At 39.1% G+C, this 21,593-nt stretch overlaps 1 protein-coding gene across 1 annotated transcript; it reads right to left on the bottom strand.

The window, feature by feature from the left end:
* Window position 1: 1 nt before the first annotated feature.
* opn3 (opsin 3) lies at window positions 2-8,868 on the bottom strand. The gene is made up of 4 exons (XM_046402491.1): window positions 8,416-8,868; window positions 6,038-6,357; window positions 3,323-3,574; window positions 2-1,919 (listed from the first exon to the last, which is right to left on the bottom strand). Exons 1-4 carry the CDS (start codon window positions 8,732-8,734, stop codon window positions 1,647-1,649), a joined length of 1,164 nt encoding a protein of 387 aa, XP_046258447.1. The 5' UTR covers window positions 8,735-8,868; the 3' UTR covers window positions 2-1,646.
* Window positions 8,869-21,593: the final 12,725 nt, after the last annotated feature.

Below are 21,593 nucleotides of genomic sequence, written 5' to 3'. Positions count from 1 at the left end.
GTTGTCAGATCTTTATTTTGTCTCCATTCTTACTTATCTTTTTGAGACAATATCAACTCTGTATGAATAAATTCGTAAATGTGCAGTGACAGTTTTTTGTCACATTGGGGCAGCAGAAACAAGTTGTCAAAACAAAATTAACACATCACCACCTTCACCTTCAGCGATGCGACTTTCATATGAAGCATGGAGCTACAGCCATCAGTTAGCTTAGCTTGGCATAAAAACTGGAAACGGCTAACCTGGCTGTCTGAATGTGATAGAAATATCCAGCTAGCAGCACCTCAATGACATATCTTCTTAATTAAAAAAAAAATATATTAAACAAAGTGTAAAAAGACAACTTGTTGTTTTGCGGAGGAATTTTTACACAGGTTTTTGTATGGATTAAAAATACAAGTTGAACACGTCAAATTAAATGCAACCTTTAGGATTAGGGACTGAGCATTGGTTGATTTGCAGCCTTAACTCTGCAGATTCTGAAGATGCAGATAGAGAACAAGCAATATGCAGCCTTTAACTGTGGAAATCAATCAGTGTGCTCAAATCCCTTTTTTTCCCTTGGAAATTTGTTGTATTCAAAGTGAGAAGAAACTCGATTTAGCTGCTTACTTTATTGATGCTTTGTTTCCTGTCTTTATGCTTAGCCAAGCCAAGTGTTTCCTGGCTATAGCTTCATATTTAGTAAACAAATATAAGAGTGGTATCAATCTTCTCATCAAACTCTTGCAATAAAGCAAATCAATATATTTTCCATATTTTTTTTTTAATTAAACACGATAAAAACAAAGACCACTCACTCAGACAGTCACTCACACATCCCCATTGAATAAGGGGTTTGTCAGCTAAATCCATTCATCAAGTCTATTCATAGCTGACAGCCCAGGAGGTTATGAAAGGAGTTATGTCTCAGTGGAGCATACTGGGGTCCCAGTCTCATCTCCTCTTTTCTAATTACAATTCTGTAGTCCTCATACATATAAATCCACCAAATGTCATTTCACAGTGACTGCTCTCGTCACACTGGAGATTTAGATTCAAATGAGATAAAGTACACATACTATGTAGCTTAAAATAGGATCTCTTTATTGAATCCATACACAATAATACCAGTTTGTGTATTATGGTTTATGGCCAAGGAGTTAAGGCTTATTTTCTATGTTTCACACTTGCAGTTGGTTACCAACCACAAAAATCTGCTATGAAATGTTGATGCATACTCAGGTCCATAACACCACTGGCCTCTAAATAATGGACACAGTCCCACAGTTGTCAAATATGCCACAATGTATATTTGACAACAGTCCTGAGGTTATCAAATATACATTGTAGCATATTTGACAAAATGACTGTGATTCTTTTTCCAAGAGAAAATACAGTTCTTAAATACATCATTATGTACTTCTATCATAACAGCTGATGTTAGATAAGGATCTCACACTTTCATACTACCTGCTTAGAAAAAACATCAGGAAATACATTTAGTTGGGCTGACAGGTGGATATTTACAATAGTCACAACAAGTCTGTAAATGTGTGCAGACACAGAAAAGTCCAGGGAGGTCAGACAGGATTATTTTGGCTTGGAATTGCATGTTTGTCCTAAGGCATACTGAGTGGTGGGGAGAAAAATCCAATCCTTTTGGATCACAATGGCCTCACTTGAATGACATTAACCTCCGCTGAATCTCTGGCCTTGGAGGTCACATCCAGGTGGCGGAAGTCATCGCTGGTAATGATGAAGACGATGGAAGAGGAGCTGAAGGTCACCTTCTTCTTGGGTCGTTCCCTCGCGCTGCATGCCCTGGACATGACAATCGGTCGGATGGGACGCTCGACTGGAGCAAGTGGGCGTTCTTTGAGACTGTGCTGCAGCCAAGAGAGCCGCGAACAGAGCAGCTGCAGCAAACAGCGGCGGAACTGTGAGAGGAGGAGTTGGAAGAGATCAAAGAATGGTATTTAGCACACGGATGAAACAGCACCCTTTCCTTGCTCATTTGTCTGTCAAACACAAAATATCAGCCTCCAAGGATGCCAGCAATGTAAGGCATGGTGTGAATGAGAATTTCACTGCTACACACACAATACATGCATGCTGTACATTTTCAGACTTTGAAAATCACAACACTTAACTAAAAAACATCAAATTCTGTACTATTTAGTGTAAAATGTTCCCAAAATACTCATAAAAAAACTTAACAACAATAAAAGTACTCATGCTGTTTTTTCTATCAAACCTCTAACTGAAATGCTATTGATTTGCCCTCTTTATTCATATTAAATTCAGTTCAGCTGTTGCCACTGGAGGAGAAAAAAAAATCGACCAAAAACAGAGGAAGTGGCAATCAAACTCTTCAGCCAAACATGCAATGTGTAAAGGGGAAATACAGGCACATACAACTTCAAATGGAAGACAAAGACATTTACGATTAAGGAAAGACAAATTAATATAAATGTAAAGTAAGAGTGTAAAAGAGGTTGTGTTGTAATTGAGAACAAGTGAGCAATTGCACTAATGTGTGTGCTTCTGTGCGCATAATAATGAACTAAGCCATAGGTCTGATTTTAAGAGCCACTAATATAATGAAGAAATCTTACCCCTCTATCTTGCAAAACCACCCTTGCAAGCAGCTTATGCCAGCCTGTGAGTGATGGTGCTTGAGCTCACTTCCACTTTTGGATGAGAGATCATATACATTTTGGAAGAACACTGCAGCCTTTGGGTAACCTTGAAATCACAGGTTTTTTCATCTTCCTCTAGGCCTCTAAATGGTCAACACAGGTGACAAGTGAGGACCAGTCACCCTCAGCAGCCAGGAAGGAAAGCCAGACTTTGACATTTTCCAGACGTTCGGAAATGACTGCCAGTTTCTCTTCAGTTGCTGAAGACTGTGACAGTTGCTGACTCTTTGACTTCCGCCAATGCTGTTTTCTGCTTTCCATCCAACTGCTGGTGCATACTCACAATTTCAGCAGTGAGTGTGCCCTCAGTGTCAGGGCACCATATTTGCAACTGACCTTTTCTTTTTGCACATTCAGTGATTTTTGTCATGTAAGTCTGTGTCTCTTTTGGCTTTGTAGTGACAAGGTTATGCTTATGTCAATGGTAATAAATGTAACTGCCGATAGATAACCTGCAGGTTAAGTAAAATAAAACAAATAATTAAGCCTATATGGTGATGCCTGGAGCTCTCAATCTAAGTGACCAGCTGCCAGGAAGCATCATGTACCTTTTGCAGGTTTCAAAGTTGACCCAGCATTCAAAGTTTCTTCCTACAAACATGAAAGTTCTTTATTATTTAAAGAACTTCAGGATTACAAACCTTTCTGCTCATGAACACATAGATGAGAGGGTTGTAAGCTGTGCTGGACTTGGCAAAGAACGAGGGGATGATGGCCACCGTAGGAGAGATCACGCTCTTCCTGCCAAAGGCCTCCATCATGGACACAACAGCATATGGTGTCCAACACAACAGGAAGCAGGAAATCATCAGGAAAAACATAACAGCGACCTTCTTCTCATAACGCAAGATTTTGATGATCTGAACTGTCTGGAGGTCCTGGATAGAGCGCAGCTACAAGAAACAGGAGAGAGGAAGATGCTATCAGCATTATCATACTGGTCAAACAATAAAGACACTCTTGTGACCCAACTGCTGTTGGTTTGTGGTTTAACACCGCAATCTCCAGGTTTGACTATTTAAGAGACTATGTGTATTTCAAGAAGAATGGGAGAAAAGTCAGCAAAGGTCAACAGTTTGAATGGTTGTATTACGTGAGGTTTTAATATAATCCCAAAATAGTCATAATGCATTTGTCAGGAATTACTTTCGTCACTGTTTCCCAGCCTTTCTGGCTTGTGGCTTTTGTGTAGAGGCATGTATACAGCCATGCCTGTTTGCAACTTACTTGCACTCACTGCATCCTACATTGCCCATATTCAGTGCGACAATCACTTTGATTCCCAATGGGCATTCACCTGCTTTTGTGTATGTGTGAACATGCACAAAAACTTTGCAGAGTTGTGCACTGTGGTTTGGAGCCAAAGGAACTAACAGAAGATATAGCTTGGAAAACACAGCAAGGAGACTAAGAAAAAAAGCACTTGTTATGACAAAAGTGACATCCTTGTCTAACTTTAGTTGAACTCAAAGAAATCTCTCTTCACTTCGCATGCGCTGTTTACTATGAAAATACATTTTAAAGGAAGACTGGAACTCTTGCTGAACCACACCTCATATGGCTGCCACATGTGAAAATGCAGTGTAACAGTAGCACAAGTGGACAAGAGTCCCAAAGTCTGTGAAATGCAATATCATCCCAAAGTTTACTCACATTAGCCGCCGAGCTACTGGTCATACCTGACCAGACAAGACTGTAGCAGACAGTGTGTTTGATTGCTAATGAATCACACTGTTGTGTCTGTAATACTTCAATAATATAGTGACTGACACTATAGATTAGATTATATCCTTCAGCAAAAGAAATAAAATATGAGAACATATGGAAATTTTCTAGACTCCCTCAAGACAGTCTACAGCAGCTGATTCAGGCACTGCAAACTTCTATTTTTATTCATGAAATCACAAGGTCTGTTTTAATTTATGATCTACATTTCAGATAGAAACTGTTTCCATGTTAATGTTCTACTGTTCTCTAACTTTTAACATGTCTAGTGTGAGATTTTCTGGTATTTCCAAGACAGGCGAGCTTCTTTTCTATCAGGCCAAAAATACTCTGTACAGTTCAGAGCACTTCCCTTTGAAGATTTTCATAACTCCCAAGATGTCGTGATGTGCGATGAGTCCTCGAAGGCCTCTGAGGTGTGCAGTGCGCTCAGCTTGGTGCTCTGAGGAAGTAACAGCTCACACTTTCTACAAGGTTGTGAATTCTTAAAGAACGAAAGATAGCAGTTGCATCAAGCAGTGATGCAGACAGACATCTGGGTCATTTGATAAGTACTGCATAGTGTTTTGTTTTGCTTACATATTACCCTGCTCAACACTTTACTAGCCATTTGCTCAGTGGTACAAACAGGTGAAGCTGATACAGGCAATCATTAACACTTAACGCTCATCCTATAGTCTGCTCAGATGACATGCATTACCAGGCTGTCTTCTGCGACTGATGACAACACTTAGGGCTATACTTCTAAGGCTCAGTGCAGGCACAAGGAACAAAGGGCTTGGACAAACCCTAAAGGCACAGAAGCATATTATGATAATGAAGCCTGTAATGAAAGAGGAGTGAAGGCCAGCATTTGACCAGTGGAGGTCAAGGAGTTCCTTTTCATTAAAATAAAAACCCAGAAGTCCTTAAAGTCTGCATTTGTGCAGACTTTTGCTGAAAGTAAAAATGTAATAATGGCATATGTGTGCCCATTGTTAAAAATAATAAGTTGTGGAAATATTTAATGAGCTAAAATTTTAGTAGCAGTTAAAATACAGATAAAGAAAGAAGTTGAAATGGTAATTCAAATGGAAGTGCTGAAAGAAGTAAAATTTTCAATTTGAATGTTAGCTTTTGAACGAAGTTGAAGTATTACCTTAAGAGTGAGCTGAGTGACGTGGAAGTGTAACAACTTAAAGCAGTTGGTGTAGAGTATCTATGAACACTGGAAGTTGTGGAGTTAAAGTTTAAGTTCAAGACCTGAGATCCAAAGCGTTTTCAAGCATCACTCAGATTGTATGTGCTTAAAGCAGTTGAGCTGATTTTTGAATATTGAGAGATGAAAGCTGCTGAGTTGACAGTAGAAGAGAACCAGATGAAAGCACATAAAATGTCTGTTGACATGGTTGTAAATGGGAAAAGTAGTTTAGATTTCATTTGAGCAGTTGAAATGTTAGTTTGTAAATTGGGGAAGAATGAAAATCAGGTTATGGCAAGACAAAGTGCCATAATTATCAGTTCCTGTGGACCTCTGTTTTGGATCAGAATCAGTGCACAAGTCTATGTAATCCATTCTGTTTATTAGTATAACTCTAATAATTAAACATTCCAACAACTGAACAGAAAAACAGCATATTTGCATGACTTACCATTTGCACTGTATAGAGGATGTTCCCATAGCAATAGATCATGATGCCCACGGGCACAAAGAAACAGGCCAGGAGGAAGAAGAGGATGAAGGAGGCGTCATTTGGATCTTTAGATGCCCAGTCCAGGGAGCAGCCAAGCTGGTGGATCTCCAGCGTGTAGCGGTTCCACCCCAGCAGAGGAGCCCCTGTCCAGGCCAGGGAGTACAGCCAGATGTGACCAATGACCCGCCACGCCCAGGGGAAGTCCACCACCTGCGCATGGACCACCCGGATGTAGCGCTCATAGGCCAGTGCAGCCAAAGTCATGATGGAAACAATGCCTGACAGTGGAGGGAGACGAAGAGCCACGCTGAGTAATGCAGAGCACTCCAGTGCAGGATCTGGGTCAGTGGCCATCTCTGGACTGAGTGTCATCGTAATTTGTATAAACAGAATTTTGAACAACTTGCAGCTGAAAATCACTTTCAAGTATTTTACTGTGAATCCTTGAAAACTTAGTGAATAAGACTCTACTCCCACACACATGCACCCACACAAAGACACACCTCTAAAACCTGAGTCTCTATCGTTTAGTCTGCTTTTTCCAGCTAAAGCAAAGTTGTTTGGTACTCATGGAATGAATGTGTGGGTCTTTCATTCAAGAATAAATATGTAAGCCAGAGTCATGGTAGAGCAACAAAAAATGATTCTGCATCCTTTTGGTCAATGCACATGACACAACCTACGCATCTATCCAATTACATACACCGATAACCTGTTCATCTCTGTCTGAAAGGCGCTCTTGAATGCTGGAAACAGCAAGAAAAAAAAAAATGTCAGTGAGCGGGCACATAAACTACAATCACAGCCGACAGTGCAGTCAGCTCGAGCCACAGCTACCCAGCTTGGGTTTCAGTGGGATGAATGTGCATTGACAGAAGAGCCAGGGCTTACTGCTGCATCTCCTGTGTGTGTCCTGCACACTGACACCAACCTCCTCTGAGTAATACATACGATAATGCAGAACGATGACAGCATACAGAGGACTAGAGGACACAGAGAGAGCTATGGCATTTATTTTTATATATGCTTCAGTTTTTATGTTACAACCAGCAGGGAGCTATGTATTGTACTTTATCAGGCACATGGGTGATTGTGCCACTGTATGACCTTGGGGTTCCACACGTAAAAAATTAACACTGTACATATGAACAGTTTCAGTTCCTGTACTGTAAATGACGAGGGGGAGGGGTAGGTGATGTCAGGGTGTAACCGAAATTGAAATTTCCATTATCTGCCAGGTTTGTCCTGCCCATCTGAGTGTGGACCAAAGCAGCAGGACACCACATCCTTCCTGCTCAATGTCATTTCAGTGATGACCATTTCTTGGGTTAAAATATCAGCTCTAAATCTGAATGCAACTTTGCAAGTTTTTAATTTCAAATCCTCACCTGTGGTATATCTGTACAACAAACCAGATCAACAAAGTCAGTGTTGCCAGCCATGCCACATGACAGAGGAGGGAAACATGTTCCTTCGATCATGTGCAAAGAAGCCAATGTGAGTTAAAGGACAATAAGACGGCAGGAGAAGAGGGCAACTGTCCAGTGCATCTCTGTGTTTAGTTTCCTGATAAAGCAGCAAAAGCCTTGAGGGTTTCACTCTAATGAGCTCGTTATCACACATCCATCCTCCTGAGCTATAATTCCTACAGGAGTGGGACCTAGAGAATGACCCTGAGTGTTAATTCACACTTCACTGCTGAACACAGTTATGCTGGTAATAAATGGACAACAACGTCACAGTGAAAATGAAAGCTGCAGACACAATGGGGGAGACAAAAAGATATCTCCACATGTAGCAGTGACCTGCAAAACATGCTCACTTTGCACAAAAAACACATACTGCCTGCATGCTAAATACAGAAAGAAATATATAGTTAGGAGCCTTTCAAGGTCAGATTTTACTGCATCTCAAGTGGTCAGTAAACTGCTTTAGACCCAGTCTGTTTTTTAACAATCCACAAATTAAGAGTGCACAGGAACTAACATAAAATGTTCAAATTGATGCTCAGCTTTTACCTTTATTCATGTGCATTTTACAGCAATTATTTCTATGTGGTTTTTCATGCGTAACATAGTTATGTGTAATTTCCCACGGGATCAATAAAGTATCTATCTATTTATTTATCGATCTACAGTGAATGAGCTCATCTCTGCCTCCTACATATTTCCATTAAATTATCTTTATACTTTTGCCTACAGTGGAAAACGAATGATTAAGGGAATTTGGAGGTAAATGCATTCGTCTTTGGTCAAAATGTGACGATATTTACAAGCGTGAAAGAAAATGCGGGTATAAACAAACAGGTTGTTGTTTCCATATTTTATTTCTCTTACCAAATAAGCTGTTGCTGAAGCCGTCCCAGATGCATGTTGCCTGGTTCCAAATCCATCGGCCTTTGACACACGAAGCAAACGTAAAGTTTATTCCGAAGAGAGAAACCAGCAAATCGCTCAAACTTATGTTGACCAGTAACAAATTGGTGGGCGTCCGCAGTCTCTTGAATTTGCAATAGAGTACGATGACAACAAAGTTATTACAGAAGCCGAACACTCCAATAGTGCCGATGGTAAAAGCAAGAAGTTTGTAGGTGCCAACTGCAAAAATGTAATGTTCTGTACTTCTCTCGGCCCTGGTTTCGTTAGCAGGATTCATTGCGTGGATAAAAAGTTGGTTTCCAGCATCGTGATGCTGGCGGTGTGACAGACGGTGAGATCCACGCCGCGCACGCCGCTCCTCCACGCGCTGCCCGCGCCGCCAATTCAAACAAGACGAGACTGCTGAAACTGGGTCAATGTACCACCGTCAAACCAGACAGATTATGGACGTTATTTCCGCCTATAATTTCAAAGTAAAATTAATTTTGACCCACATGTTTGGCGAGAAACACCGATTTTATTGTATGGTGTTTAAAGCTGCCTTTGAACACAAATGTTTAAAACTACATTTAAGAAAAAATGTTTCTAAAGTGCAGTCTGATACATTACCATGATGCAGGACCTGACTTGTATTTCATTTTGTCTAAGCCTACACTGAAATATTTCATGCTTTTATTTTAAAGCCATAATCTCCAGATACTAACTGACTAACTGTGGGGAAACTGATGTGGCCTTCAGTAATCAACGCGGTCACGAGCTGTAATGAAATAACTGACTACTGCTTTTATATTAACATTGCGTATTTATCTCTCACATATATTATTTTCAGTGATTTCACAAAAATCTTATAGGTGCTCCTGACGATGAAAGAGCACACTTATAATGACGTCTTTATATTTTCTTATTACAGTGGTAATTTACTTTTTAGGAAGGGATCTGCAAGAATGACATTGCGTGAATAATATTAATAGGAAAGGAGGCATCAAAAGAAAAAAAGTGCATTTCCAAGATTCCAGGAGTGTGATGTGTTTGTATGTTGTTTTTGCGTTGTGGAAGCCTGACAGCACTCTGGTCATTTCTCAGCTTGTCATTCTCACAGTTTCACATGCACTGAGCACCAATGCTGCTGGTTCTCTTACATGTCTGTACCTCCTGTGACATTTTGAGGTGCTCCTCTTCCCCCTCACTTGCTTCCTTTTATGTCCACACAGAAAATGTCACTCTGTTGAAATGTTGTATTCCTGAAGCGATGTTTATTTTTCATCTGACCTAATTTTCACTGCCTACAAGTTGATTCAAAATAGCAGATCTCTCTCAAATAACACAAAAAGATCAGAATGTGTGTTGTGGACGTGCAGGGCGCACACAAACACACACACATATACAAATACTAACACACATGTAGTAATTATGCTGCACCTCTTCCACTGACGCACTTATGATGTTCATTCATATTTTGCAGGTATTTCATCTGAGGTATAGATGAAGCTTTATACTCAAATTGATATAATCAAAGTTGCCAGGATTTATGCTGTAGTTTGACATCGTAATAAAATTTGTTCTCTTTTTCACACCACAGGTGATGTAAAAGAGTCTGTGGTTCAGTCTCCTGTTGTCCATGTTATATCATTTTTGGTATTAATAATACCACTAGTCTAGACTAGTCTGAAGACTACTGCAGACAAACGCCAGAATAATAATGCTATGCTGAAAGACGACATCAGCAGTGCTCCAGAGATGTATCGTTCATGATGGCTACACTTCAAAATAAGGAGCAAAATCCAGTTAATAAATAGGTCAGTGGCATTCAAATATCATCAAGAAGAAGAATTCCTTAATGTCAGGAAATGGACAGGCTGTATTGACAAGGAATTAATCAAATCTAGGTCAAAGCTGTTCAGCAGAGGAATCATTCTTTTATTTGTTGTTCTCTTTCTAAACCAATTTTAGAACCTAAATAGCTGCTGGCAATATCTCCATAAGTACTTAAAGACTGATGCATCTATGTGAGTTTCCTTTTATGCTTTTTATCTCCGGTCAGAGTGTCTGCAACTAGGTCAAGCTTCCAATCAAAGCATATCTTGCAGCTCATCTATCTGTCCATCTCTGTCTGTCTCTCTCTCTCTCTCTCACTCTATCTCCTCCCATTTGTTTGTCTCTCTCCCTCATTTTAGTAAGAGGCAATGAACATAATAGATTCTATTGAGTGCAGTCTTATTACAGATAATCTCTGAGCATGTGAGCCTTCACTCTTTAGCAAAGCATATGTGCTTGCACAGACCCAAGCAACCACTGCTGTGCCCCCTGAGATGCAATTACTGTGGCATAATACTCACTGTGCTGTGAATTGATTCTATAATGAATTTTTAAGTGGATTTAGCCGTCACAAACATCAGCACCGCAGACATTATAACGTTCTGTACAAGTTGCAGCACCACTCCCACATCTATACATAATACAATATTGCTAGGCTTTCACTAATACTTTCCAGTCATGCTGCATTAGTTTACTGAGTAAATTGTTGTCTGTCACTTGTGCACAAGCTGATGTGGAGCTTCAGAGAAGAAGTGATAATCAGGACCCGTCAGCTTATTCAGTCAGTAGAAACACTTTTATGCATGGCCACGCAGCTGCAGGCAAAACTAAAGGTGTAAATTAAATTTAGTTGACTTTCATTTTCACAGCTGTGTATTCTGCTGGAAAAGCGGTTTGAGCTGTAGGCCTATCAGTTTTAGCTTAGCTTAGCTTAATGTAAATACTGGAAACATGTAAGGCAAGAGAAAAAGCAAAAGGCAAAAAAAATGGACAGTTCATGCAAGACTACATGAATCTTGTTGGCTGAGTTTTGTCACTATTTCACATACTGCCATAATACTGTTTTGAAAGCATAACCTTTCTTTAGTCTTGCTAGCTTACCCATCAAGTTATCAAAATAATGACACAGAGTGCTCATCTGAAGTGTATGAGCGTCTTCAGCTGGGAGGGGATAGCGCAGCTGTAATGCCCAGCTAATGAATTCTTGTGTCCTTTTCAGCCTGTTGTTCTTGGATTTTAACTGTTAGATATCATGAAGCTCAAGTTCATGTAAGAGAACGTTTCTCCCGTAGGATAGTGGCTGTCATTTCAATTATCACACCTGGTGTTCATTGACAGTGACAGTGACATTTATCGTTACCATTAAATCCTCCTCGCTGTTGTTGGAAAGTGTCTTTGAAGATGTGCCAAAGGAGCTTTTCTGTCTGTCTGTGGAATAAAAATGCTTGAATGTTTGAGTTCTACAGCGTCTTTATCTTAACACGGACAAGATACATTTAAGGCTGTTGCAGAGTAAGATAAGATAGAGAGCAAAAGAAGTCAGTACTTTTTGGATTATTTCCAAATTTCTTACAATAACTGAAGAATAGAGATAAATACTACATGACAATGATGTGCACCCGGTTAACCTGAGGTGAAACAATGTCAGGAATTTCCCCTTAAACTACTTTGCTCACTTTGTTCTAAGGTTTCACAAGACCCAACTCAAACTCCATGCCAGAATTATGCTGTAATCACAGTAAGTCACTGGTGGCCCAAATCTACCCCCACAAAATGCAACTTAATTATATTGGGCAGTAATGTCAGCTGAATTCAAGAACTAATCTTTTAAAGGGAATCAGGGCAGCAGACTCTAGATTAACACACTAACCTTTGTGGTGCGTCTTTATCAAATTATGAATAATTCATTACAGTAAACCGTATCTTGCTCTTGCAGTAATTGGATGAGATAGATGTGTGTGTATGTGTGTGAATAAGTATTACTTCACAGCTCAGTGTCACAAATGTAAACTGCAACATGTAAAATTTCACAGTGAGAGACACATGAAAAGGTTACCATTGACTCAGAGGACACAGAGGAGCAGAAAAGATATTCTTGGATGTTTCAGATCTATTCTCCTCCCCTCTCCTCCAGTGACTATGAAGTTCATACATTTTATCCTCAACAACAAAATGAGTTTTGTTAGTGTTGCACTCAGTGTTTTTGATTCTGCTTAGTGCTGATCAAGGGATGTTGTGGTTATTTCTAAAATGAAACATATTTAAGTTGAACTAATATATAATTTGAAATGGGTCACATATAGAAATGAACCGAGAGAGAATAGCTGACTATGAAGTTCGGAAGTCTCATTTACCTAATTGTTTTGGTTTTCAGCCCAAAAGCTGGACTCTTGTCAAATTTGTTTTCTATCAGTTTTAAAATTCTCACTCTACACTATCTGGCCACTACTAAATGATTTTCACAGAAGTGACTAACTGGGAATATTCCAGTTGTGTAGGATTTTCCAGATAAACAACCCAATATCCACTTCAAGTGAAGAGCAAAGCAGCTACCAAAAAAAGTCCCAAAAACAATGTAGATGCTCTGTTTTGGATCTTTGAACATTTTTCAAAACTTTGACTGATGGTTGGACTGACGGATATGGATAGGTATGAGGACAGAGTGAGTCGGGAATACTGATCATAACATTTTTTTCAGTTTTCAGTGTTGAAAAAAACCTTAATCCTTACCCCCAACACCAACCACCCTTCCAGTTAATAGACAGTAATGAATTATGTACTGCTGCTATGGAAATTTTGGAAATTTAGGAAGCACACATAGAGAGCGTCCTGACGGGAAACATCACAAACTGGAATTAGTTTAAATCTGCCCAGAACATCATCTGCACCAATCTACCAAGAATCAGTGACATTAGTGTGGTCAGGCGCCTGCTCAAGGTCCAAAGGATACTAAAAGATTACATTACACTATGCTACACCCACTCCAACCACAGCCTGTTCACCCCGCTTTCATCCGTCAAGAGATACAGAAGTATCTCTTATAAGTAATATGACTATCATTTCATCATACAGCCATTTGTTGCAGAACAACAACAAACGAGCAACAAAAATCTATAAATGCAGCTTTAATTTAAAAAATAAAGTAATATTCAGGAATTCATCTAAATATCAAAAAGTGCAAATGATGAATTTAATAAATAAAAGTACACTACTTTCTAAGGAGAAAATAAGACTCTGCACACTTATCACATACGCATATGAAAATGTATCATCATTTATTTATTATATTTTTGTGCCATAAACAGTTTTGCTCCCTTTTGTCTGTATTTGACATAAAACATTTCAATAAAAGAATCATTTTTAATTTAAAATGACAATATCACTGTACAGTACAGCATGTGAGAGGTTATATGGTTTGCTCACAGATGTTTATGTAATTGACATTATCTGTGGGTGCATCCACAGCTTTATTCTCCCAGCCTTTTGTGCTGTGTTTTCAGCGGCCTTGACATACATTTTCGTTGCAAAGATTTGTTCTTTTGTTTTTTTTACACACACAGTGTCCTGACCTACATCTCTCTTCACACACATAGTTAGACGCTGTTGTCAGTGCAGTGGCGCTTGCTTTTCTGCTCATCTGTCTCTTTTGTTGTTGTCTCTTTAGAGCAAAGACATTCCTCCCTTCCTCTAAAATCTTTTTCGCTTTTCTTTCTGGTGTGACTGGCGTCTCTGGAGGGTTTTGATACAATAGTGCAAAAAACTTTGAGGCCAATATAGAATGCAACATACACCCCCTCCTGCACGACTGCGGACAATAACTGAATCATGTATGCTACCAGTGTCATGGAGTTAGTTTTATCGTAGTTGATTGTTGTTTTTGCAGATGCAGTTTTCATGCCTGGCATTTTTATGCCCAATAAAAACAATAATCACATACTCACCCACTGTGACCTGTCAGTTTCTGCTCAACTCAATCAGCCTTTCCACCCACCTCACCGCTGGGTAATCTAACGCCTGTCATATACTGTTTTCTAAATCAGCCTTAAGAGTGGGAGTGTTTTGTATTTGACTCTGACTTCTCAGCAGTGGTCATCTTTATATAACCAACAGCTTTGCAGGCAATGTCCCCTCACCTCACTCTAAAACATGCATGGCTAGCAACCTTCAGTGTCATCTTCAATGTCCTTTACTGTCAGGGTGAGAAATGCTGATTCATAAACACTGTGGTCCTCCTCATCACATTAACAGAACTGATAGCCCCAGCATACACAGGCATGTACACATTATTATAATAAACATCTCTTTTAAGACTTAATTTATAAAAAAAAATGTAAACTTTCTAATGGGAGCTTGGATGAGGCTTGGCTGAGATATTGTGGCTGTTTAAAACCAATTCATTCCCATTTTACAATTGATTTGAGTAATTCTTTCTGCCCTGAAGCTGAGGCAATCACAGCACCGTAGTCATTATGTTAGGTGTGGTTTATTGATCAATATTTACTCTTAATTGTACCTTTAATAGTGCCTTTAAGCACCAACTCCATACCCAAATGTCACATTTTCTGTGGCTAACACATGTAGAAACAGAAAACATTACTTAGCATACAATAGCCAGTGTTCATTAAAAATTTACTGAGTATCAACAGTTAGCTTATCATCAACCCCAATGACTGCATACAGCACTTCAGCAGCCCTAGTTCCAGCAGCTGATTCCTAAATGTAGGCCTTTCTGTGGCTAACTTTAACAACTCAGCTCACACACAACATGTAAATTAAACAACTAATCATTAACTTCTCATTCCCAAGGTGTATTTCTTTCCATACCTCCAGCCTCTGTGCTACCCCCAGACCAGTCTGTCCACTGACCACAATCGCACCAAACCAATCAACCCTACATCAAACTCCTGGCAATGGAGCACTCGTGGGAGCAGTGACTGTAATGCAGTTCCTGAATTTCAATTGCATTGTGTGGTGTATTCACACAGACCACAGAGATTATTAGCCATTACCAAATGTATATGTCTATTATAAAAGGGAATAAAGTCACAAAATGATACCAGAAATGGTTGCTTTTAATTACATTGGGGGTAAAAGTTGTTTTTTTAGCACCATTTATTACCAGAAAGCCAATGAAAACTATTACATGACATGAAGCAATAACAACAAAAAGTGCATAATGCATTTTACTCAAACTGAAGAATGTGGTTCATCTGTTGTAGAGGGTGTAAACACAGACCTCAGGTTTTGCTTGCAGGCATAAGCAGATGGTATTTTACTGCATATTTTATAGTTGTCTCCATTCTCATCATCAGACCATATTGTCAATGCAGCAATGAAGAAGTGAAAAACAGCAGAGCACAGGGGCTGCAAAATACAGGATTAGTGTACATCAGTGTCAATGACAAAATCGTATCTGTGTTTTATATTCAACTGGGAAAATCAGATGACTGAAAATCATAATGTATGTACAAATGATGTGCTGGAGCTCTAGAAGTCCGGTAAATACAGAGACTGGAACAGGACAGATATTGATACAGACTGCTCAAACAATATCTCATTACTTGCATTGACATTTTGGTGTAAATGTATGCTCTATTCAATATTAGCGTGGAGCACCTTTGATGTGTGGTACCTGAGGTTAATTATATACTGATTGATGACTGATGAAACAACATAATGAAAGATAAGAAGTTTTGAATGCTCATTGATTTCCCTTGTTAACTTGAAACACAGTCAGCAAAATGTCACATATACCAACAACAGATAGATTACAGAATGGGGATACACTGAGGCACCTCTTGGCCAGTAAAGTTCCCTTGGCATACCAACCTGCCATTTGATATGACAGTGTTGTCCTGTGGTGAGGTTGATGACAGATGATGAAAAGAACTCTCCAGACTACCAATCCCTAACACCGGACCCCTGCAGGGCCTGAAAACATATAGACATGTGGGGGTGAAATCAGATAACATAGTTAGAGGACAGTGATAGTTTGAAGGCCATCTGATCCTCCTCGAGTCATCATCAATATGCAGCTAATTTCCTCATAGTGAGAACAGACCTGGGCTTTGTCTTTGTCAGGTTTAAGGTGGACAGAGGTTAGATGGAGGGTTATTTGTGGCTTCAGAGCCCTTCAGGTTTGACACAGTTACTTTTTATACTTTTAAAAACTAACTCAAATGAATGTCATCATTGCTATTAATAATAATTATTAATTAATTAATTATAAGGCTATTTAAAAAAAAACCCAAAAACAAAAAACTATACCAGCACCAACATCAGTACCCTTTACGTGATACCAGTACCAGCAGAGGCAATTACTTTATTCTTTCCCTTACGATTCTTCATGCCATGTCATGTCAACGTTCAGTTAAATGCCACCATTGAACTATCAGCTCTTCAAAAACATTGTGCTTGATTTCATTACACATCAGACTGTCTGGGTTGTAGCTGATGTGGTTGTCGAGTCAAGTCAAGTGGTTTTATATCATTATTTCAGCTATTTATAGTAGTACAGTGAAAGGGGAAACTAGACAACTTTCCTCCAGGGACCAGGTGCTACACTAACACTGCACAAAAAGCCAACACAGTGCTATGTATATGCATGTTTATATATGCTATACATACATAAAGGTAGAGATAGTGACCCTATCATACACCAGATTTTTCAAGGTATACACCAGCCAGCTAGCTGGCAAGATTTAATGACTTAAAATAACTACAAAAGAGGGTTGAAATGACTGCATTCCATATCGATCAAGATAATTTCAATGTAAATACAGCATTTCTGCAGTGACTCCAGTTAAGTGACAATGTACCACTACACTCTCATTTTACATCGATTGAAATTTCAGCCATTCCAAACATAAAGGATTGTCTGACAAGAGACACACCAGTGCTGAGTATAATGATTTGCCTCCAGCAGTGGAGCCCAAACACTGTGATATCCTTTACCTCCATCTGACCCAGGCGGGTGCGCAGAGACAAATCATCATCACAGTTGTACAGCCAGTCAGATAAGCATGTGGGTAAAGAAATGCTTTTTAACAGTGTTATTTTGCTAAACATTTGTGGTATATTTTCTTTGTGTGTCAGTTTGATCTATTTTCCTTATGAAGGACACTTTAAAATGTCTTTAATTGTTTTTAGTGTGCTACAGCCAGCAGTCTAATAAAAGAAACAGAAATACTTTGGCACATGCTTTCTTTGTGCACAAATTAAATATCTGAGGTATAATGTGTGAATAGAAAACTGAGAACAGCTGAGGTTTAGATTTACTGTTCGGCAGATTTCATTACTTTGGACAAAGCTAGATCAGAGAGTAGTTTCCCCATTTCCAGGCTTTATGCTAAGCTAAATGGCTGCTGGCTTTATCCTTACATCTCCTGAATGGAGGTAGCGAGGATTACCTTAGCTTTCCATAAAGACTAGCAGGAGGAACCAGCTACCCTAGAATGAATTAATTTGTGACCAGATTCAAGACAAATGTTGAAAAATGGAACAGTGTTTCAAATATTAAGAATTATTTTAATGGTTTCCACAGTTATTGCTGATATGAGATTAAAAAGACAAATCATTGACATACATATGGATCCCTCGCAATCAAACTTCAAAGAGACAAGTTAATTAGGTGCTGCTGTGCTGATGAATGAGCACATCTTGTTGGGATTTGATGCCAGTCACACCAACTTTGCAGCATGAATGAATTTATCTGTTTTCATACTGTGCAGGGAGATTGAGTCTGTGCCATCTGTGTCATTAAGGACCCTAAATCTAATTGAAATGTATCGTTTCGATGATCATTTCTCATCAAAAACGTAAACATTCTTGTTTCAGTAAACTCAATCCGTAAGTGTGCCTATGCGCAGTATTTGTGCACTCTCTGGGCCATCACCTCAATTGTTTCACAAGGCAGATGCTGGTGAGATTACTGAAAGCCAACTTTGCCAGTCTTTATCAGTATTTATACTATGGGTAGAAATCTAGTGTTTCCTGACGTCTGTCTCTGTATCAGTCTGAGAAAACAATATTACTTCTCAACTCTGTTACTCATGCTGCCTCAACAGTGCATTTCATATTATAGCAAAATCAGAGTAGCCCAGTGTTAGGTAAAGTGCCCTTGTGCCTCTGGATGAGATGCACCGGCCTTTAAGGCACTGTCAAAGCAAACACATCCATGTCAGTATCAGACAATCAAAGCAACTGCACAGCACAACATAGTTTACAAAGTGAGAAAATCCCAAGATGGGCGGAGGTCAGGGTTGAGCGGTGGGACTCACACACACGTCTTTCATCCAGGACACCAAAGGATACCTTGTACATCTGTGAATGAGACACAACGAGTCTGTTTGTGATGAGGTGGAGAAAGTGCTGGCATGACAGATGTAAGAGACAGATTTGAGCTTTTTTAGGTAAGATGGCTCTTAATATGTCAGCAGAGTGACCCAGATGTAAACAGCGATAACTGAAAATACAACAGAACTTTAAGTCCAATAAGTTCATCTGATACCCTTACAGAACTCCAGCACAAGCCTGAAATGTAGAGAAATGGGCTTTCGGTGTACAGATTGAAAATCTCATGTCTATTTCAGGAAATGTCATTGTAAAATAACATTCACGTACCATCACATGTGCAGCTCTGCTTACTGTAAGTCCCAGTGACAGCAAAGGTGAAAAAAAATACCCAGTGGTATGGGGCACCAGTGTGCCTAAAGTCACAATGCATTGATGGTGAAATAGCTGCAAATCCTGGTTAAGATTAAATTTGTTTTATTATGGGACTTGGATGCTATAACTTCTATACCTCTTCAATAAAAATACAAAGGGAAATATTTACTGTTTAAGCATTTAGAGGCACTAGTTATCAAGCATATACAGCACCATATCTTGTGACATTTTCTCCGTTGTAGGGGAACCCTAAAGGATACTGCACCATGTTATCATGCATACTGAGCCACTGGTGATTTTGCACTCCAGATTTTGAGTCCTATATTCAAAAGAATCTCATTTAGGAGTTTCATCTGAAACAGCCCACAGAGTCTTTTGATAACATCATAATGTTAATACTTGGTGCATTGATGTACACTGTGTTTTAATTGTGTCCTTTTAAATGCAACCTGTTAGAGTGTCCTTGAATGAGAAAATCAGTGGCAGAAGAAAGCAAACTTTACTGTGTCACTTTCCCACACAAAAGATAGACTTATGAGTCAGATAATATTAAATGTTAATATGTGTGGAAATCCAGTGCTTATTTTTCAATGTATAATATATTCTATGAGCATACTGCTGTTTTCCTTTTGCTCTTTGCTCAGAGATCATATTCTGAAAAATGTATCATTCTGCTGTGAATGTTTTTGTTAATAAAGTTTAAGTGTCTGAAAGTTTTGTTGAGTCATGGTGGCTGTTGCTTTCATCAACATTGGTATGAGCGTTTTCTTCCAATCCATTGTGCTACTGTAACCAGAAAACCCTGCACCGTCAGTCTCATGTACTCCCATTAACAATGCATCAGCACGTGTATCACATGAGCCTCAGCTGTACTTTGTGTTTAAATCTGATTAGCAAATGTTAGGAAGTCACTAAACTAAAGATAGTGAAAATGATAAATATTAGATTTTCTAAACATCAGCACATTAGCATTGTCAGTGTGAGCATGTTAGCATTTATTTCAAACAGCTGTTGTTCCTGGCCACAGTCTCACAGAGGTGCTGGCATGGCATTTCAAAGAGATAATCAGAGGATTTGGAAATGGAAATAATAAATAATAAAGAGAAAATTAATTAACAAACTTCACGTGACTACAGTCTACAGCTTGTAAGGTGATCAAACTGCATCGGGTGATCAGAATAGTCAGTGTAAAAGCTTAAGGAAACCATACTCAGTGTATCAAAGTGGCAAAATTCACTTTCATTCATAAAAAAGAAATGCTACGTGTCATTTGCTAGAAACTCGAAGAATATTTTGTTATCCTGCTGTTATTCTGTTTGATGTAAATATCATATTTGTCCAACTGCAATCTGTCCCCAGTGATATTCTGCTGGAAAAAAGGGGAGCAGAAGTGGCTGAATAAGTCAGTCCTTTGAGAAGACTTTGAGAACAAATCTACTCGCCGCAATCAATGAATGAAAGAGCTGGGTCAGAGGTGTCAGTGTGGAATTGTGAATGCGTGTTGAAGTGCCAAGTGGAAGATGGAGGCAGTTAAAAGACGATGAGTTCATCTCATCTTTAATGTATAGCTCTTAGTAGGAGCAGGGCTGAGTCAGAGCTCCTTTTGAAGTCTTCTAGCCTCATTAGGGATTGGTTTGCTGAAGGGGGATGAGGTCTCTGCACGTATGTCTTTGAGGACTAAGACCCATAAGAAGGAGGTTGAGATGCTTCTTTGATGTTTGCATGTGTGTTTCTTACCAGCAGAGTGGTCCATAGTGGCTATGAATCCATGTCTTCCAAACTCACTCACACAAACACATGCGTGATGTTTCCGAGTGAGACCTGTTTCATAAAAAACAACAGATACTAAAATACTTTTTTTCAAATCACAGACAGTTTTATTGTCTGTGACTCTCCTCACCCTAATTCCCCTCTGGTGGTCTCCCCCCCTCCCATCCTCTTAGTGATTTTTCCATGTTGGGGCTCTTTCATCCAAGTGATTTTTGCATCAAAGTTTTCCGTTAACTGTACAAGAGACACAAACATCAACATATCATCAAAACACATTGTTCTTTACCTGCAATATTTCAATTATTGATCACCCAGGGGAAATTAGCTTACAGCAGCAAAGGTTTACAGATATCCCAACAAAGAAAACTGGTCTAAAGTACACAAATGTGATAAAAGAAAAAGACCAGCAAAAAATAATAATAAAATAAAATTAAAAATAACTCATTCACTCACACAAAATACACAAATTTCAATTTCTTGATAATTTGATTCTAATCCAAACTGTAGCTGGAATTAACCTTGATTATGTGCCCATTCATGTGTCAGGGACCGTACAGAAACTAAAAGGGAGGAACGTCAGAAAAGTTTGTTTTTCATTCTGGCTGAAGGATTGTCAAAATTTTGCCGAGAGCAGGGGAAGGTCTTTCACCTTCTTTTACCAGTTTTGCATTATGATTCAAGGGAAGGATCCAGTGAAAATAGTATACTTGAAATGTAAGATTCTGCCCCTAACAATTTTCATCCAGCCTCTTAATTAAGTATCACATATTGGTACATTGGTGTGATTTTGTCTTGCAGTTATAACAACAGCATACTCTCTTCCAGCAGGTGTTGTGCAGGATAGAATTTACACCCTGCTCACTGTCAAAGTCACAGCTCTCTGA

The sequence above is a fragment of the Scatophagus argus genome, chromosome 10, assembly GCF_020382885.2.
Source record: "Scatophagus argus isolate fScaArg1 chromosome 10, fScaArg1.pri, whole genome shotgun sequence".
Lineage (NCBI taxonomy): Eukaryota > Metazoa > Chordata > Actinopteri > Scatophagidae > Scatophagus > Scatophagus argus.
This window is presented reverse-complemented; position numbering and strand designations above follow the sequence as displayed.

Excerpts from the sequence above, each read along its gene's own strand:
- opn3 (XM_046402491.1), bottom strand. The coding sequence starts at position 8,734 with ATGAATCCTGCTAACGAAACCAGGGCCGAGAGAAGTACAGAACATTAC. Across the intron at positions 6,358-8,415 it reads CTTCAGCAACAGCTTATTTG|GCATTGTTTCCATCATGACT; the intron begins GTAAGAGAAATA and ends CTCCACTGTCAG. Across the intron at positions 3,575-6,037 it reads TCCTCTATACAGTGCAAATG|CTGCGCTCTATCCAGGACCT; the intron begins GTAAGTCATGCA and ends TGTTTCTTGTAG.